The sequence below is a fragment of the Tamandua tetradactyla genome, chromosome 16, assembly GCF_023851605.1.
Source record: "Tamandua tetradactyla isolate mTamTet1 chromosome 16, mTamTet1.pri, whole genome shotgun sequence".
Taxonomy (NCBI): domain Eukaryota; kingdom Metazoa; phylum Chordata; class Mammalia; order Pilosa; family Myrmecophagidae; genus Tamandua; species Tamandua tetradactyla.
Window position 1 is genome coordinate 8,990,511 of NC_135342.1, and position 18,481 is coordinate 9,008,991.

General features: G+C 50.0%; 1 protein-coding gene and 1 non-coding gene across 2 annotated transcripts in view; both read left to right on the forward strand.

The window, feature by feature from the left end:
- The first annotated feature begins 419 nt into the window (after window positions 1-419).
- Window positions 420-18,481, forward strand: part of PPP2R1A (protein phosphatase 2 scaffold subunit Aalpha) — a 30,734-nt gene continuing 12,672 nt past the window's right edge. The window contains exons 1-6 of the mRNA XM_077130882.1: window positions 420-581; window positions 10,385-10,475; window positions 12,918-13,018; window positions 17,092-17,324; window positions 17,494-17,641; window positions 17,754-17,909. Of these exons, the coding sequence (XP_076986997.1) occupies window positions 504-581; window positions 10,385-10,475; window positions 12,918-13,018; window positions 17,092-17,324; window positions 17,494-17,641; window positions 17,754-17,909 (807 nt within the window). The 5' untranslated portion in view covers window positions 420-503. The remainder of the gene's footprint in view (window positions 582-10,384; window positions 10,476-12,917; window positions 13,019-17,091; window positions 17,325-17,493; window positions 17,642-17,753; window positions 17,910-18,481) is intronic.
- Window positions 8,252-8,442, forward strand: LOC143660479 (U2 spliceosomal RNA). The gene has a single exon (XR_013164076.1). It is a non-coding gene; the product is annotated as a U2 spliceosomal RNA (small nuclear RNA).

The following is an 18,481-nucleotide window of genomic DNA, read 5'->3' on the forward strand; positions in this document are numbered from 1 at the left end:
CCGCTCCCTTCAATTCCCTCACAGGTACTCCAGCGCCACCGCCCGACACCCCAAAATGCGTGGGGACCCCACCCCTAGGTGACGTCATGCGCTCCAGGCGGCACACGCACAGAAGCCTTCTCCCGGACTCCGCCAAGGGCGGGCTACGCCTCCGCCCGGTCCCGCCCCTCGATGTAGAAACCACTGTTCATCTCGCGTTGCCAGCGGCAACGTAGGCGGCTGGTTGCTAAGATACCTGGTATTGCGGTTCCCCCCGCCCCTTGCTAGGCTCCGGCCAACCCAAGCTCGTCCATTCAACCAATGGCAAATGGGCAGTGGGCGGGACTTGATTTACTCGGACCAAAGAAACGCGGGCTACATCCGGCGTAGCGCAGCCAATGAGCGCGGGGCGGCCCCTGTAAATTGGCCCGAGCGCCCCCTCGCTCGCCGTTCCTCCGCCCCCGGCCCCGCCCCACCACAGCACTGTGCTGGTTGCGGTCTGACCCGAACGGAACGGAGCCAAGATGGCGGCGGCCGACGGCGATGACTCGCTCTACCCCATCGCGGTGCTCATAGATGAGCTCCGCAATGAAGATGTGCAAGTAAGAAGGCTGTAGGGGCTCGGGGAAGACGGCAAGGGAGACATGGAGGCCCTTGGAGGCCCTCGCGGAGGGGATCGCCTTTCGCCTGGAGTGGCGGCCGAGTTGGCGGCCAATCAGCGTCCAGCTCTCATCCCTCTGGGTCCCCGGACCCCATGAGACGGCGCTACGGATTGGGAGTCGGCGCAGCGGGGGGGTGGGAGCATGGGCGCGCCTGGAGGGTCCTGGGCCTGCCGAACGCGCGCGGTAGCCGGGGGTCTGGGAGGCCGGGGTGGGGGCACGGGATGAGGGTGGGTAGGGCCCCGTGATTGGCGGAGGTCCCGGAGTGGCCCCTTGACTGGGCGGGGAGCGGGCGCGGCCGTGTTGGCCAGGACTTGGGTGTGATTTCTTCTTCTTGGGTTTCCGCGGGGCCGCGGCGTGGGCCCCCAGAATGGGCTGCCTTCGCCATTCCTGCCCTCCTCTCCCATTTTGATGTACACCCTCAAAGAGGAGGAGGGCGCACCGGGGGGAAGCCAGCACTGTAGCAACCCGCCCCCTTTCCCCTCCACCCTATCCCCCCACTTTCCTCAGCCGGCTCACGATTTTCTCCTGAGTGGGTTGTTGGGGGAGTGTTATATATAGGGGGGCTTTGAGCCGGCTTAGGGCTTCCTGATAGACCTGGGGGGCCGGTCACAGCTCCACCGCCCACACGCTGCGTGACTTTGGGCGAGTTACTTCACCGCTCTGAGCCTCTTTTCCAGGCAGTGTGGGGTGATATAGTCCTGGCCTCACTGGGTGATTGTGAGGACTGATTGCGTTAAAAATATTAGTAAAACAGACGGCTTCTGGCCGATTGTAAGGGCCCAGCAAATATTAGCCGTAATTATTGTGAACAGTGCGTGAAGCCTCCCATCCTCCATCTCGTCCTCAGATTCCCACTTATAAAATCGAGGGGGATGCACTGGGAAATGTTCCAAGGCCGGGCAGGGCTCGGAGGTTTTGGGTGCCTCGCTCTCATTCTGGAGTCAGACAGGCTCCCCTTTGTCGAGTGAAAAATGGCACTTGACGGTGTTAAACAGGCAAGAATGACTATCCAGTGGCTGTTACAGCAAAGGGAGAGAGTTAAATTCAACTCTGCGGAAAAAAGGAAAGCCGGGTTTTTAAGGACTGGAGGTGGGTTGGAGGAAAAGCCTAGGAAGATAGCAAGGGGTTTTATCACTGGGATGGGGGAAGGGATTTGCTGAGGTTGCAGTTAGGCCTGGTTGGTTCCTTCAATGTGAGCAGGGATTTACTGGTTGCCTTCTGGACCACCTGGTTCGGAATGTTTTCTTTTGCTGTAAGGGCCAGGAGAAAGAAGGAGGGAGCTAAGGAACCTCCCAATTAGGAGCTTCTCAGGTGCCTGGGTAGCCAGGTGAGGGGAGAGGAAGCTCGGGGGTGAAGTTGCTGTTTACAATTGTTGGGGCCTAAAGTTGTCCTTTTTCCATTTGTCTTGTCGGCGGTCCGGTGCTCCCCACCCCTCACCCCCTTGCAGTTGGAGTTGTTTTTGTGTGCAGTCCCAGAGCTGCAAGATTAGTCAGGACCCAGGAGGGAGTGGGGAGGCATGCAAGGAGTAAGCTGACTGCTTGGTCAGTTTGTACTCCTCTCTCTTCAACTTCTTGCTGATTGATATGGACAAGTTAGGTGAGTCTTGGTTTCTTCTGACAAATGGGGATAAATGTCTTGTCGGCCAGGCAGTTGTGTGAATTCACGTGTTCAGTAAACATCTGCTGAGCCTCAGGTATGGTGCTGGGGCAATAGCAGTGACACTGGTTGCTCTTCAGGAGACAGGTGTGAAGCATGTCGACAGCTAAATATAGTCACACATATGAGACATGGTGGGCAGGAAACAAACACGATGTGATAGTGGGCCTGCAAATATCTGGAGCCTCAGCTGTGCACTGTCTTTGGCACAGGTGTTTAGCAGAGGATGAGAAGGACATTTCCTGGCTTTGTGGTGCTTATCAGACTAGGGCTGGGAGATAAACAGTAAGCAAAATAAGTAAATTGAATAATATGTGAAACAGGGATAAATACTATGAGGAAAAATAAGAGAAATGTGGAGTACAATTTTAAAAAGAGTGGTTAGGGGAGCCCGTGCTGAGAAGGTAATATTTGAACAAAGATACCAGATTTGCTGGTACAAATTGCAAGAAATGTAATGGCTTAAAACAACAGAAATTTGTTATCTGACAGTATTGTAGGTCCAAAGTTCTGACATGGTGACTTGACTAGGTAAAATCAAGGTGTCAGCAGGGGTATCTTCATTTCTGGACACTCTAGAAGTGAACCATTTCCTTGCCTTTTCCATCTTCTAGAGGCTTTCCCCATCTAGTACTTTCCTCCATCTTCAGGGCCAGTGAGGGTCCTTCTTCCTGATTTTTCTTTCATAGTCTCCTTTCCCTCTCTCACAGTCCGGAGAGATTCTCTGAGTTTCAAGGATCGATGTTATTATATTGAGTCTGCCCAGGTGTTCTCTAGGTCCTTACCCAGATCACATCTGCAGGCTCCCTTTTGCTTCATGAAGCTGCATAATACTTGGTGATTCCAGGGATTGGGTAGTGGACATCCTGGTGGGGCTTTATTCTGCCCCCCACAGTCACTGCATTGGAAGGGGGAGATTGAGGGACAAAGTGGTAAAGAGGGGATGGTGAGTGTGCTTTTTTTTTTTTAACTTCATCAGTTAATTTAGCTTTTTTTGTTTGTTTGTTTAATCCTTGCAGTTTTAAATGTTACTGCATTGAGGTCAGTGAAGCTGAACTTGTTCCACAGGAATTTATATTTATGGAGTACTGGGTATTGGGCTGCCTGATGAGGCTACAGCTGTGAACAGACCACACGTGGTGGGCAGCGTCCACTTCCTTGGGAAGGCAGAGGAACACACAGGCACACAGGATATCAGAGGGTCTGTCTCCTCTTCACAGGGATAGAAAGGAACCAAGAAAGGGAGGGAGGGAGTGGGGAGCATCAGGGTCAGGGAGTGGCTTACAGTGTTGGGTAGAATGGGCCAGGAAAGGCCTTACTGGAAAAATGACATCTGGGCAGAGCGGTGGGGTGAGAGATTAGGTCCCTTGTGCTCCAGGCAGAGGAATCCAGGGCAGAGATCCTGAAGCTGGAATGTGCGCCTGTGTGGTCTGGGAAGAGCAGGATGGCCTGGGTGGCCAGAGCTAGGAAATGAGCCATTGATGTCAGGAGACCAAGGCAAAGAAGTATTGGAGGGCCAGGTCCTGGAAGGGTCTTGGGAGCCTCCATCAGTGAAATCTAGGATTGGCAGACAGCCACGGAGGACCCTAGGTCTGCTTCTGTAAATAAACCATTCATTTACTTGTTGAATCTGCAGCTTTTGTGTGACGTCAAGGTAGAGTTGATTAGTTTCAACAGGGATGGAATGGCCCTAAAATCTAGAATATTTACTGTCTGATCCTTTACAGAAAAAGTTACCAACCTCTGATTTAAACCATCTCTATGTCAAATCCCTCCTTCCCCCACCCCCATGTCTCTGCAGAGCTTACTAGAGCTGTAATGTCCAGCACAGAAGCCACTCGGCCACCTTGAGCACTTGAAGTGTGGCTGTTCTCAGTTCAGATTTGCTGAAAGTACAAAATCCATACCAGATTTCAAAGACTTGGCACAATGGAAAGAATGTAAAATAGCTCAGAACGTTTTATATTGTTTATATATCAAAATGATAATTTTTTATATAATGAATTAAATCAAACATTAAAATTAATTTCATACTTTTAACACTACTAAAAATTTAAAATTGCATATGTGGCTCCTGTCTGGCCCCCTGACACTTCTTTGCTTTAGTCTTCTGACATCAACAGCTCATTTCCTGACTCTGGCCACCCAGGGCATCGTGCTCTTCCCAGACATGGGAACATGGTAACATCTGTTAGCTTTCTCTTCAGGCTTCTTGTTTTGTGAAGCTCTCCCAGGGGTTTTTCCTTCTTCATCTCCAAAGGTCTCTGGCTGTGTGGGCTGTTGTGGCTCTAAAGTTTTTTCCAAAATGGTTCCCTCTTAAAGGGCTCCAGTGAGCAACCCCACCTTGAATGTGTAGAGGCACGTCTCCTTGGAAATCGTCCAATCAAAAGTTACCATCCACACTTGGGTGGGTCACATCTCCATGGGAACAGTAAAAAAGCTCCCAGCCAGCAATATTGAATAAGGATTAAAGAACATGGCTTTTCTGGGATCATCAACAGATTCAAACTAGCACAGTCTGTCATGAGTACTTGAAGCATTTTCTAAACCATTATTTAAGTGGGTTCTCTGAAGCAGTGAGTCCCAGCTGAAGGTGGTTGTCCCCAGCCTGACGTTGGGCAGTGTTAGGATGTGTTGCTGAGTGCCAGGAGAGTGCAGAGCTGCCAAGCATCTCCTGTGGCACCCCTTAAAGCAGATCATTTCAGACCCACCCGCTCCTCTCCTGTGCCTCCAGCAGCCCTGGACAGTAATGGTGCGTAGTGCAGGCCTCCAGATATTTACATTTTCTGTGTGGTCTGCTGTCTATATTATCTTTATTTTACAAAAATTAACTCAGCAAATCTTTATTGAGCACTTCACCTGCCAGGCATTGGCTTGGGTTCTTGGGGCATAGAGTGAAGGCCAAGTCCCGCCCCTGTGGAACTCATGGTCTGTGGAAAAGAAGATACAATAAGCAAATAGATGTGGGACGGGGCAGGAAAGGAACTGAGATGTGTGGAGAGAGATGGGCGCTTGAACAAAGTAAGGACAGAGCCCTGCAGAGTGGGGAGGAGTGGACCAAAGTCCAGGGTGGGAAGTGTGCGCATACACACGTGGGTGTTGCTGACTTGCCAGGAAACCACTGTGGTAGCAACAGAGGGAGCGAGCCGGGAGTCGTGGGCAGGGGCCAGGTCTTCTTGGTCCGCAGGAAGGCCTGTGGGTTTTATTCTGAGTATGAGGACAAGTCCTGCTACCCTTGGATCCTACTTGACGTGCATGTCAGGGAAGGCTCCATGGGTTGAATGCCTCCAAGAAGACAGCTTCTCTACGGGTGGGTGTAACAGTGGGAAGGGGCAGATGCTTGTTTCCATCTCCCCGTACTGTGCTCTGTGCCAAGACCTGCTGGGGACATGGTCTCAGTCCAGGCTGGTATGTGCTGTTGTGGAACCACTGTAGTCAGTACGGGGGTGCAGAAGGGGGCACATGCTGGCACAGGGAAGCCTTTCTGGGTTGTGATGTGAACAAGAGCTGGTGAAGGTTTCTCCTTGATATTAGTAGCTACTCTATCAGTTAGGAACGTTACAGGGAATCCAACCAACAGTCCTTTCACCAAATAAGGTTATTGTTTTTCCCTCATATAACAAGTTCGACAGCTCAAGGACATCGTGGAATTGGGTGACCTGTCTCGGTTGCTGCAGCATCTCCTGACATTAGTCAGGAACCATGCTGAAAGCTGGGCCAGCCCAGGGCAGAGGATCTTCTTGTTCTCCTCCCTTGTTTCAAGGAGGAAAATCTTTCTTGAAAGCTCCTTGGTGGACTTTGTCTAGATATACATCACTGCTGAATTACTTGGGATTAAGCTTGGCTGTAAATGATAACTCCACATAACAGTGACTTAAATGAGCTCCAAGTTTATTTCTGACTATGAACACAAAGGCTGGTGGCAGTGCAAGCTGCTGTGGTGCTCCATATGCCATAGGGTCCCCGGATCTTACCACTGTGTTCTGTCGGCATGTTTTCCAGTCCCCCCCACCCCCACTTACCTCATGGTCCAAGATGGCTGCGAAAGTCCTAGCCATTCTAGCTTCGTTCTGGACAGAAAAGAGAGGGACAAGGATGTGCCCCCCTTTCCCCTAAGAACACGTCCTAGAAGTTGCACATACCACATCCACCTGAATTTTCTCTTTGAGTGCCAGTCTTAGTTTTTGAATGCCAGTCTTAGTCACATCTAAAAGCAAAGGAGTTTGGAAAATATTTTTTTCCAGGGTATCATGTACACAGCTGGAGATCGTGTTGTTATAGACAGTGCAGCCTAGTGCTGGAAGTTTTACCTGGGACACATCTTATGAATTATTGTTTTACAGTAGTATATGTTAAACAGCACCAGCAAATCCTATGGCTCTGTAGCCAGTAGAAATCATGACACATTTTAGCTGTCCGCAGGTTCTTGTAGTATTGTTTATGATCATTGCTATTTCAAAATTATGGTCGTTATTAGACCTGCTGAAGGGGTCCATGGCATTAGAAGTACCCAGAAATAGGAATACTCACTTGTGACTAAGAACCAGGTGGCTGGGGTTCAAATCTAGTCCTGCTGCCTATGAGGACGTGAGGTTACTTCACCTCACTATGTCTTTGGCTTTTCTTATATTTACCATCTGGGGTGATTGAGAGGATTAGCGGCCAAAGCCTGGCACAAAGTAAGTACTAGAGAAATGTTTGCTATTAATACTCTTACTGAAAAAAGGGAGAGCACACCTCAGCAGACAGCTCACTGGCTGCCACACGTGCCTGTGTCGATACCCAAACAAAATCAGACTGCTATCAGGCGGGTACAAGGCTGCCCCAGTGGTCATTCTGATAACACCCTGCAGCTAGGGTGCTCCCTGCAGGATGCCACTGGGTTCTCCCAGCAGCCTTCCAAGGGAAGGCATTATTGTCCTGGTTTTACAGATGAAAAAATTGAGGTGCAGGGTTGCCTAGGACCCCATGGTTCATAGTTGGAGCAGTTTAGACAGTCTTGAACCCAAGCACTGTCCTGTGCTGCTTCTGGGACCTCTGGAATAAAAACCCGGGCGTCCAAGGATGTGGTGGAGGGGAGGGGGTTCTTTGCCATGAGAGAGACCATCAAATCTCCCTGGACCTGCTCCTTGGGGATCTTTCTGAAATGGCAGTATGATGTTGGGATTAAGAGCACAGGCTCTGGGTCCCAGGAGTTGCTTGCTGCTCTTTGGCAGAAGAGGATCAGTGTCCTCTTCTGTAAGGTGCAGGTTGTAATATTGATAATCTATCCAGAGCCCAGTCATGAGGCTGGTCAGGCAGTTGGGACACCGCCAGGCCTGTGGGCAGCCGTTAGGAAATGCTGGCTGCTTTGCTGATGATGTTACTCCTGCCTGGCCTCATTGGCCTTGGGGTTGTTGCTCCCCTATGGTGGCCCTGGCCACAGTTCACATTTCCACATCTCCCCTCTGAGAGGAGAACACGGAGGTCCAGCTTGGAAAGGACCAAGCAGAAGGAAATAGGTACCAGGTCAATCTTCCCACCAGTATTTTATGATGAAAATTTCAAGTAGAGAAAGTTGAAAGACAAAGTAAGAGGGTCAGTAGACTCTGCTGCCTGTTTTGGCAAATAGAGTTTTATTGGCCTGCAGCCACGCCCAGTTGTTTATGTGTCATCTCCAGCAGTGTTTTGGTGTCAGAGTTGAATAGTTGAGGCAGACTGTTGCCCATGGAGCTGGAAGCACTTTCTATCTGGCACTCAAAGAGAAAGCTACAGTAAGCTCCTGTGTACTTACTGCTCGAGGTCAGTAATTGCTGGTATTTACCATCTTTGTTTTTTAATCTGTTTCATAGGTCTTTATATATAGTTTATTTTTTGGCTGAACCATTTTGAAAATACGTTACAGTCTTTGTATGTCATTTTTGGTCCTTTCACTGCCAGGAAGGTGGCCTTGATGGTCTAAAAACCCAGGGACGATCACTTCTTGGCTTTTTGGCTAAGATCGAGTGTAGTATCTATTCTTATCAGTTTAATATCTGATACGTCCTCTATCCAAGGACAATATATTAAATGGATTTTTGGAGCTGGGAGATGGAATAGGAGCTTGCTCCATCCACTTCACGCATTGACCTGGTATTGCAGTAGTTCCAGGAATGGTGCACCCCCTTGGGGGAATAATAAATGTATAAAAAATTTTAAAAATAAATAAGTAAAAATAAAAACCCAGGGACATTGTATGAAAAATTTGGTGTGTGTGTTTTTCTGAAGAGAGACTGTCACGGTGTTCCATCACTCATCACTGTCTGTGACCCCAAAGAAATTCTTAAACCACTGGGCCATATAGCCTGAGTAATTTAGGGATCCAGGGAAAGTTCAGGCTGGGGGCTTCTGCTCCTCATCTTGCTCCCTCCCCTCCAGGAAGAGGCCACAACCGCTCCCTGGTTCCTCGCTCATCAGCCTTTGCACCCACTCCCGTGTGACCTCACTTCATCCCGAACACAGCCTTGTGAGCCAGGCAGAGAAGGCAGAACCAGAGGGGAGGGTTCTGCAGTCAGCTCCAGAATCTCTGCTGCTGGGCTTGGGCTCCAGCACTCCCAGTGCTGTCTTCAGCCTTAGGTTGCTCAGTGATGAAAAGGGGATTATTCACCTGCACTCCCTAGGACTGAGAGGATCATGGGAGGTCCCAGGGTAACTGCTTAGTTCAGGACCTCAATGTGTATTAGCCACTTATCTTAGTTTCCTGGGGCTGCTGCAAGAAATAACCACAAACCAGGTGGCTTAAAACAACAGAAATTTATTCTCGAGGTTCTGGAAGCCAGAGGCCTGGAAAGAAGGTGTTGGTTCCTTCCATGGACTCTGCCTCCCCTGGCTTCTGGTGGCGCCCGTCATCCTTGGTGTCCTCGGATGGCACGTGCTTCGCTCAGTCCCTCCTTTGTCACATGGCCATCCCCTACCTGGGTCTCTGTCTTAGAAGGATGCTGTATTTGGGTTTAGAGCCCACCCTAAATTCAGGATGAGTTCACCATGAGATCCTTCACACAGTTCCATCTTCAAAGGTCCCTTTCTCAACAAAGTCACGATGACAGGTGGGGGTGCCAGGCCTTGGGCAACTCCTTTAACCCTCTCTGTTAGCCAGCAGCCTGGAGGAAGCCTCCCCTTCGGGCCCTCTCAGCTGTGTGGCCCTGGGCCTCTTTCTTTCCCTTGGAAATGGGACATATAATAACTCTGACCTTGTACGGTTGTTGTGAGGATTAGATGGTAGTGCATGTGAGTGTTTAGCCCAGAGTGAGCTTTAGATGGGCAGCTGCTGTTCACGTGCAGTGTGTGGTACAGCCGAGGGCGCTTGGTGACAGGGGCAGGGAAGGAGTAGGGGTGGGAGCTGCAGTTTTTAGACAGGGTGGTTGGGGGAGGAGGAGCAGAGTAGTGTCAGCTCATTAGGACCCAAAGGATACCTCTGTGGCTGCTGCCACCACCACTGCCATTATTCCTGCCATTGTTACTTGATGATTTAAGGCCACAGAGTCACTTGGGAGGCGTTGGCCAAGTTTCTGGGTCACATATTCTGCCTGTCTAGTAAGGTTTCCAGGGCAGTGCTACGTCCGGAGCTGTTGCAGCTAACCTGTTTGCATGCAATATACTGCGAATGGGTTGGCTTTTTCAAAGGGGATTTAATAGGTTTACAGATTCACATTTCTAAGGCCATAAAAAGATCCAAATTAAGGCACTAATAGGAGGATACCTTCTCAGACGAAAGGCTGCTGGCATCTGGGGTTCCTCTGTCATGTGAGAAGGCACATGGCAATGTCTGCTGGCCTTTGTCCCCTGAGTTGTCTCCTTCAGTTCCTGTGGGTCCTTCTGGCTTCTCCTGAGATGTTTTCTTTCTGAACTCTCTCTCAGGACTCCAGTGAAGGATTGAGACCCACCTTGAATTAGGTGGGTCCCATCTCCATGGAAACAACCTAATCAAAAGGTCCCACCCACAGTGGGTCTGCACCTATAAGAATGGATGAGAAGAATATGGCTTTTCTTGGATACATAATAGATTCAATCCATCACATTGCCCATGTCTGGTTTTCTCATGTTCTCCCCTCTTCTCTTTCTCTTGTCAGCTTCGCCTCAACAGCATCAAGAAGCTTTCCACTATTGCCTTGGCCCTTGGTGTCGAGAGGACCCGCAGTGAGCTCCTGCCCTTCCTCACAGGTAATGAGGTGAATTTGCGGGCCCTGCTGGGGATGAGGGGTTTAAGAGGTTGTAAGTGTCCATCCTGAGCTGGGTGCTGTAAGTCAAGGCAGGATTCAGAGGAGAGAAGCAGTTCTGCTCAGAGGGAAATATCTAGAATGATGGGAGCCAGTTTGGTGAAAAGGGTTTGGGAGCAGAGAATCAGATTTGGATTACAGCTCCGGAAGTTAGAAGCTGATAACTTCCAGTACTGACTTCAGTACCGAATTCATGTTTTTTGAATTGGTAAAAAAAAAGGGAAAATTATCCCATTTGTCGTTTTGCTGCAAGTGTTAATTAACAGCCGTTGCTAATGTTTAACTACATGCCTAGCAAGCTGCAGGCCCTTTTTTAGGATGGGGCCTGCCCTCCATAAGCACTGGCTGCAATCACTGTCACTGGCTGAGTGTGTTACCTCAGATAATACTATTGTCCCATTTTATAGAGGTGGAAACTGAGGCACAGAAAGAAGATAACTTCACCGGGGTTGGGCAGTTAAGTGGTGACTGAGAAGGAGGGTGTATTTGTCGAGTCATTCTGGCTCCAACGCTTGGCAGGATTGGTTAGTGACGAATAGCACGGGCTCTGGGTCCCAACAACCTGGGTTCAAATCCAGGTTTTACCAATCACCAGCTGTGTGACCTCAGACAAGATACTCATATCTACCTGCCTCGGATTCTACATGTGCAAGATCAGGCATAGTAGGTTTAAATAAGGGCTTGTAGCTGCCCGGTATGTGGTGCACGCATCCTGAGTGTCAACTGCTGGGCAGTTCCTGCATACCAGGGCCCACGAAGGTGCGTGTGAAACGCTTAGTGTGGCATATACCACAGCTGACCATCGTGTCACCATCTGTCATTCTGTCATTTTTTTTTTACTACCTTACACTCCATCTTTCTAAACTACAGAAAGGGGAGAAGACAGACATGGAGGGAGAGAGACGTCATCCCATTGGCAGACAGGGAACTCTAGCTGACCTCAGGGCAGCACTGCAGGATTTCAAACCCGGGTCTCTTCTACCTTTGTAATATACCCATGCCCCAGAAGTTGTCCTTTCCCGGGCATTATTCTAATGTGCTCAGTCTCTTCAGTTCACTTGTGGAGGCCGTGTGGTTTAGGGTCATGTGTTCAGTGTCTCATGTGCAAACGCCCTGTGCAGGAGTTACAGTCATAGGCTGTGTTGCTGCAGGCAAGTCACTTTGCTCTTTAGACCTCAGTTTTCACCATTTGTTGACCTTAATACTAGTTAGAATTGCAGCAGGCCTTTTGGTGTTACCCAGGGCAGGGTCCGTATGGCATTGTCCTGAATTCCCATAGTGACTGAAAGGCAGATTCGTGATGTCCAGAGCCTAAGGTCCCCAGATGAAGGGTTTCCTCAGGTTCTTCCCAGCAGGAACCTACTTAGTGGCACCAGGCTTGACTTTCAAAGGGAAGGGTATCTCTGCGGAGGGAAACTTGATGGCATCTACATCATAAATCTGCAGGGGACCTGGGAAAAGCTTCTGCTGGTGGCTTGGGTCTTGTCACCATTGAAAACCCAGCAGGTGTCATTGTCACATCCTCCAGGAACATCAGTCAGCAGCCTGTGAACTTAGCTGCTGCCCCTGGAGCTACTCCTATTGCTGGGTGCTTCACTCCTGGGACCTTCACCGACCAGATCCAGGCAGCTTCCCCAGAGCCACATCTGCTCGTGGTGACCAATCCCAGGACTGATCACCTGCCTCTCACGGAGGCCTCTTAGGATCACATGCCGAGCGCTGCTCTGGATAGCAGATTCTCCTCTGTTTTGCATGGATATTGTCATCCCTGCAGCCACGAAGGAGCCCACTCACGGGTTGGAGGCAGTGGGTGCTGATCCATGAATTTCTGCAAATACATGTGGAACCATGTTCCTTGAACACCCATTGATCATGTCTCCTCCTACAGAGAATCTGAAAGAATTAGAAAGGAAGATCAGTCTGCCACTAGCAGACCATGACCAAGGAGGAATTTCAGGGTGAGGGGGCTGCTCCAGCTCCCAAACTTGTTACCATCTGTCCCTACGTCACAGACTGGTTTGAAGATTTTCAGGGGCCCTTTGTGACCTCCTGGCTGGGAGTCAGAACACTCAGCTGCAGCCCCTACTGCTCAAGCCACTGAACAGGCAGGAACTCCCACTCAGTGGTTTTAAGCTATTGATTCTTCCACGGGCTTTCATACAGAAAACAAAAATTAGGTTGATGGAAAATAAACATCAGTTTCTGTTTTTAAAAATACTTGTATCTAAAGTTTCAGAGTCAGCCAGTGTGTGTTACTGTTGACAATTTTCCATGTCTGATGGTTTCCCTTGGACCCGGTGATGGTGCAGATGATGGAGCATGGGTTACAAGGGAGTGGGGTCGCTCTCAGAGTGAGATTGTAACCGAGTCTGACTTTGTCCCACAGATACCATCTACGATGAGGACGAAGTCCTCTTGGCCCTGGCGGAACAGCTGGGAACCTTCACCACTCTGGTGGGAGGCCCCGAGTACGTGCACTGCCTGCTGGTAAGTCTGCAAGGCAGGAGAAGCTCACTCCCCACCCTCAAGATTATATGCATGGCCCTGCCATGGGGCCAGGAGGCTGGGGTGTGGGAGGAGGCTGGAGGTGCCGTTGGAATAGGTGGGCCTTGGGCAGCAGGTCAGATGGTGGCATTTCTCGACAATGATGCCGAGAAATAATTGTCATCTTTCCACTCACCAGGCATCTCTCACTTGGAGCTTCCGGTCTGACCTATAAGAGAGTTAGTTTCCACTGTACTGCTGTGCTTTCCTTACCTGTAAAATGGAGTCACTAAAAACCCTTTATAATTGACTTAAAAATTAGCCTTTCGTGACTGCATGGTGAATAGCAGCATGTCAGCTGCCATTGTCACTGCTGCTGTCACCTTGATATGTCCACCTGGGCTAGGGGCTCCCTTTTTGTCCACGAGTTACTGGAGCACAGAGGTGAAGCACATGGCCCACAGCCACACAGATGGTACGTGGCAGAGTTGGGGGTCCAGGCCATACCCTACTGCCTCCCAGTGCATCCCTGCAGGTGAGGACCAGAGGCAGGTCTGAGGCTAATGGTGCTGCTGTTTGGGAGAAGATGAGGGAGGCTCTGATTTCTTCAGGGAAGCACTCTAACCCTGTGATCTTAGAGGCTACCCCAACCCTCAGTAGGCACTGCTATGGCCAGCTGTTTTTCATTTTTCATTTTCTTCAGTAATTCTGTATTTCATGATTTCTAAAGTTACATTTTCATATTTGGCATCTCTGAAATTGGGCTGCATCTGTACTTGTAGGTCTTTTACAATTAGCTGCAGGCTTTTTTCCTTTTAGTGTATTAAATAACAGTATGTCTCGTGAGTGTAGGTATCTTAGATTTAACAAAATGGCAATTTCTCTTTCTTCCCAACAACAGTCTAAAGAAACTTGGTAATTACCATTAAATGTTGGTATCTGACCTTTCATCTGTGTATATGTATTATTCATATGTATGTACCTGTAGAAAATGAGATAATTTCCTACATTTTATCAGAATAGGGCTTAATATGAGACACGTGAGTCCTTGCATCAGCTTGAAAAGGTGCCTAGAAATCCACAGAAGTATAGCCCTTGGTGTTTGTCAGGCTTTCTGAGGAGAGGAGTCATAGCTCTCAGCAGCTTCTCAGAAGACTCCGGAGCATGAAACACCATTAGAAGCCTGAGGCTTCAATTAGGGGCTGTAGGACCCACAGTGGGTTGAGATTCAGACCTGTGGTGGAGGTGGAGCCAGAACCTAGGGTCCTTAGGGCAGCTCTGGGTTTCCCGTTGAGCACTCTCAGTGAGGAAGACCATGACCCTCCCACCCATTTTTTCCCCTCCCTTAGACCATTATGCCACGAAGTCAGGGAATAGGGTGCCACAGCTCTGGCTTCTCTCTGCTCATTCTCATGTGCTTCTCTGGGTGGAACAGGCTAGTGCATCAGTTGAACCCCAGCTGCCTTTCTCTGGCTTTTTTCTTTTTCTCATCATTTTCCTTTTCATGTCTTAGGAAGCCACCTCAGCTCTTAGAGTGCTTCCTATGCCCAGTACCTACATACGTTCTCTTGGCAAGAGTTTTCCCCTTGGTTTGTTTGCTTCCAGTACCAGCAGCATGCTGCATAGCACTGTAGACTGCTGGTTTTCCTGTGGTAACAGTTGTAGGGCTTTCCTTTTTGAACAGTGCCATTCTCTTGATGTTTAGAATATCACCTTTCTTAAAAGATTCTTACTTATGTGGCCAAAGGAACAACTTCCTGTTCTGTAGAAGACCTAGAGAACATCTAGCAGGGTTGTCATTTTGTGTTGTCATTTTGATGAATTACTGTAAGATGGTGGTTGTGCTGAAAGGCCTCATACTTCTCAACAGACAATCCTAGAGCCTTGTGTGGGCCAGGCAATGCAGGGAATCCGAGCTGGGTCAGATAGAAGAGCTGTACTCATGACACAGCACACAAATGCCCGTTGTAGTTAACCCATTGTTTCCTCATAGCCACCCTGTGAGTGGGTACTGGTGTTGGCCACATTGCACAGATAAGGAAACTGAGGGACAGAATACTTTAAATGACTTGTCTGAGCTGGTGAGAGGCAGAACCAGGATCAGATCAGGGTTCCTGGCTTGAAGTCACCCCCCTGCTGTATATGCAGGTGGCTCCTAGTTGCAACACAAACTACTCAGAGTTGTAAATAAAAGGAATAGAGGGGTCCTCAAACTCAGAAGGGGGGATCCAGCCTCATTTAGGTGGGATAGGGAGTTGTTAAGGAAGGCTTCCTGGAGAAAATATAAGTTAACCTGGATTTTGACAAGTTAGGAGAAATGGAGAATAGCTGTTGTACAATTCATTCATTCCATAAAGACTGAGCAAGGACTAAGCTGTGAAGAATTGGAATTACACAGGCACCCCTGTGGCTGTGGCTCTAAGCCTGTTTATCAGTTGGCTTTCATTCTTTGGATCCTGGATTCCTTTGAGAATCTGATAAAAATTCTGAACCTTTGCCTCATAAAAGTATACCTAATTCTAGGAGGTTCACAACTTCTCCCCATTCCTTTCCCCCTCGTCCCAGAGCCCATCTTTGACTTCGGCAGGGATCCATGGTCTCCAGGCTTAAGAACCCCTCTCCTCCAGTCCTTCACCAGGGAGGCCTCTACAGTGGTTTTCCCTGAACTCCACTCTGTGAAAGCACCCCTTGGAATTCCTTAAAAATGCCCCATTCTGGGCTCTATCCCCAGAATCTGGTTCTTTGCTCCAGACTAGGATATTTCCAGGTGGTCTGCTGTGGGTGCTTGGCTTTGAACGCACTCTCTGTAGTAACCCACTGGGAAAGAGTCCCTTGGGTAACAGCTGCTCAGCCTCTACCCTCAGACCTCCATTATAACAGAACTGGAGTTTGGTCTGTAGCCGTCTGGTATCTATTGATAGAGTACATGTAAGTGCCAGCCTTGCCAGCAGGAGAAATGGGGGTTGAGGACCCCATCCCTGTAGTAGCCCAGTAACCCCACGCCCATACTGGTGCTACCTGGAGTCTTCTCTGAACCAGGAACCCTGCCCCAGCTTGAGCTCCTGTGGCACAGACCTCACGTGCTAGCCCTCAAGTTTTTGATCCATGTCAGCTTTTGTCAAATGAGATTTACCACATAAAAATCTAGGTTTTTTTGCTTCTTGAGGAATATCAGATTTGCTTTTATCCACTGTGTTTCCACAGTTGATGTTGCTAGGAAGCAGCTGTCCCCCTTCAGTGGACATGAGCTCCCCAGTTTGCCCCCACCCTTCATCTTTGTTCCTTGCTCTATTCTGTATACTTTCTGGCCCAGGAGTATTTACGTTCATGATTTCTCTCTGCCTTCTCTACCTGTCAGGCCAAGTTGGATTCCAGATCACAGCCCTACTCCTTTATTTGAACAGATTAGGGTAGGCCGAGTCTCCTTCCAGTAGGTCAGTATTTGGCGATGTCTGCTGTGGGCTGGGACCAGTCCTTGCTCTGGGGACACTTGGGCATCTCTAAATATCACAGCCCCTCCAGGCCCATGTTGACATACCAGGGAGCCAGGCCTGAGGCCCCGTAGCTTGAGGTCCTTATTCCAGCCTCCTGGAACCCACAGCTGAACTGTTGAACCTTTAGGGGGGCTTCTTAGCTTGAGATCCTGGCTTTTTGCAGTTACTAGCTTGTGTGAGTTACTTAACCTCTCTATGCCTCAGTTCTTCTTTGAAATATGGGCAGTAAGAGGGCTTGCTTCATAGGATTCAGTGAGTTAGAACCAGTGTTCCCTGAAGTTCTGACACAAAGACCCCACTTAGAAAATATTTGGCACATAGCAAATAGATGGTCCAGTAAATGTGAGTTCTTATTGTACTTTGAGAAACTAATGAAAGGTATGGCCCTCTCCTCAGAAAACGGTTCATGTAGTTTTGAGGTTCACGGACCCCACTGCAGGTCTGTCATGGACCCTACATAAGAATGCACAACTTAAGGGAAGGCACACTGCATTGGAGGCTGTGGGGTGGACAGAGGAGGTTTCTTGGCAGTGTGGTGGGGGGGAGTCACTGGGTGACCTTGCGTTCTGCATGTTCCCACAGCCGCCCCTGGAGTCCCTGGCCACCGTGGAGGAGACGGTGGTACGCGACAAGGCGGTGGAGTCATTGCGGGCCATCTCACATGAGCACTCACCCTCTGACCTGGAGGCCCACTTTGTGCCACTAGTGAAGCGGCTGGCGGGTGGTGACTGGTTCACCTCCCGCACCTCCGCCTGTGGCCTCTTCTCCGTCTGCTACCCCCGAGTGTCCAGTGCAGTAAAGGCAGAACTGCGGCAGTGAGTCCTAGCCCCTGCCCCCCTGCAAGCACAGGGTTCTCCTCTTCCCTTGGTCCACTTCTCCAGTCTCAGCCCTCACCCAGCTCCTGCTCTTCATCCCCCAGCCTTAAAGCTGGAGCTCTCTGGGAACCCCCACAATTCCTCCTCCTGAGCCTGCTACTGCCCCCAGGTACTTCCGGAACCTGTGCTCAGACGACACCCCCATGGTGCGGCGGGCCGCAGCCTCCAAACTGGGGGAGTTCGCCAAGGTGCTGGAGCTGGACAATGTCAAGAGTGAGATCATCCCCATGTTCTCCAACCTGGCCTCTGATGAGCAGGTGAGGTTGCCTCCCACTGTACTCACCAACCCCTCCCTCTTGAGCCTGCCTCCAAAGAGAAGCCCAGATCTTAACCCCTTGGTGACCTCTCCCATTCGGATCTCCTTGGCAGGACTCAGTTCGGCTGCTGGCAGTGGAAGCATGTGTGAACATCGCACAGCTCCTGCCCCAGGAGGACCTGGAGGCCCTGGTGATGCCCACCCTCCGACAGGCTGCTGAGGACAAATCCTGGCGCGTCCGCTACATGGTGGCTGACAAGTTCACAGAGGTGGGTACAGGGCCTTGGTGTGGCCTGTGGATAGGGAGACTGGATGCCCTCAGAGGTGAAGGGGCAGAGCTGCAGGCAAGAGCTGGGATTTTAAGTTCATTTGCCGACTTGGGTTGGTGGATGGGGGCTACTTGAGTTATTGTATTGAGAATGCTTCTGGGGGCACGTTCAGACTCTGGGAGAGGAGCAGGGAGTGGTGGGAGGTGCTGTGTTCCTGACTTCATCCACTTGCCTCATTTTTTAAGAGTGCAACTGGAGCTCAGAAAGACGGATTTAATCAGCTGGGCCGGGTGACCCCACCAGTCCCTAAAGGCCAGGGACAATGTCTGAGGGTTCCTGGGACAGTGCCTTTCCCACAGGGCCCAGCTATGTTCCGTAAGCAGTATTGAGCACCAGTTTCTTGCTGGGCTCCGGGGGCACAGTGAGGTCAGTGCAGCCCCTACCTTCGGGGAGCAGGCAGTCAGAGGGGATGTTCAGTAACAAACTATTGCAGGTGCCAGGGTGCATAGAAGCATTGAGGGCAGCAGGTAGTGCTCCGCCAGCTCCCACAAGATGACTGTGTGAGGGCCAGG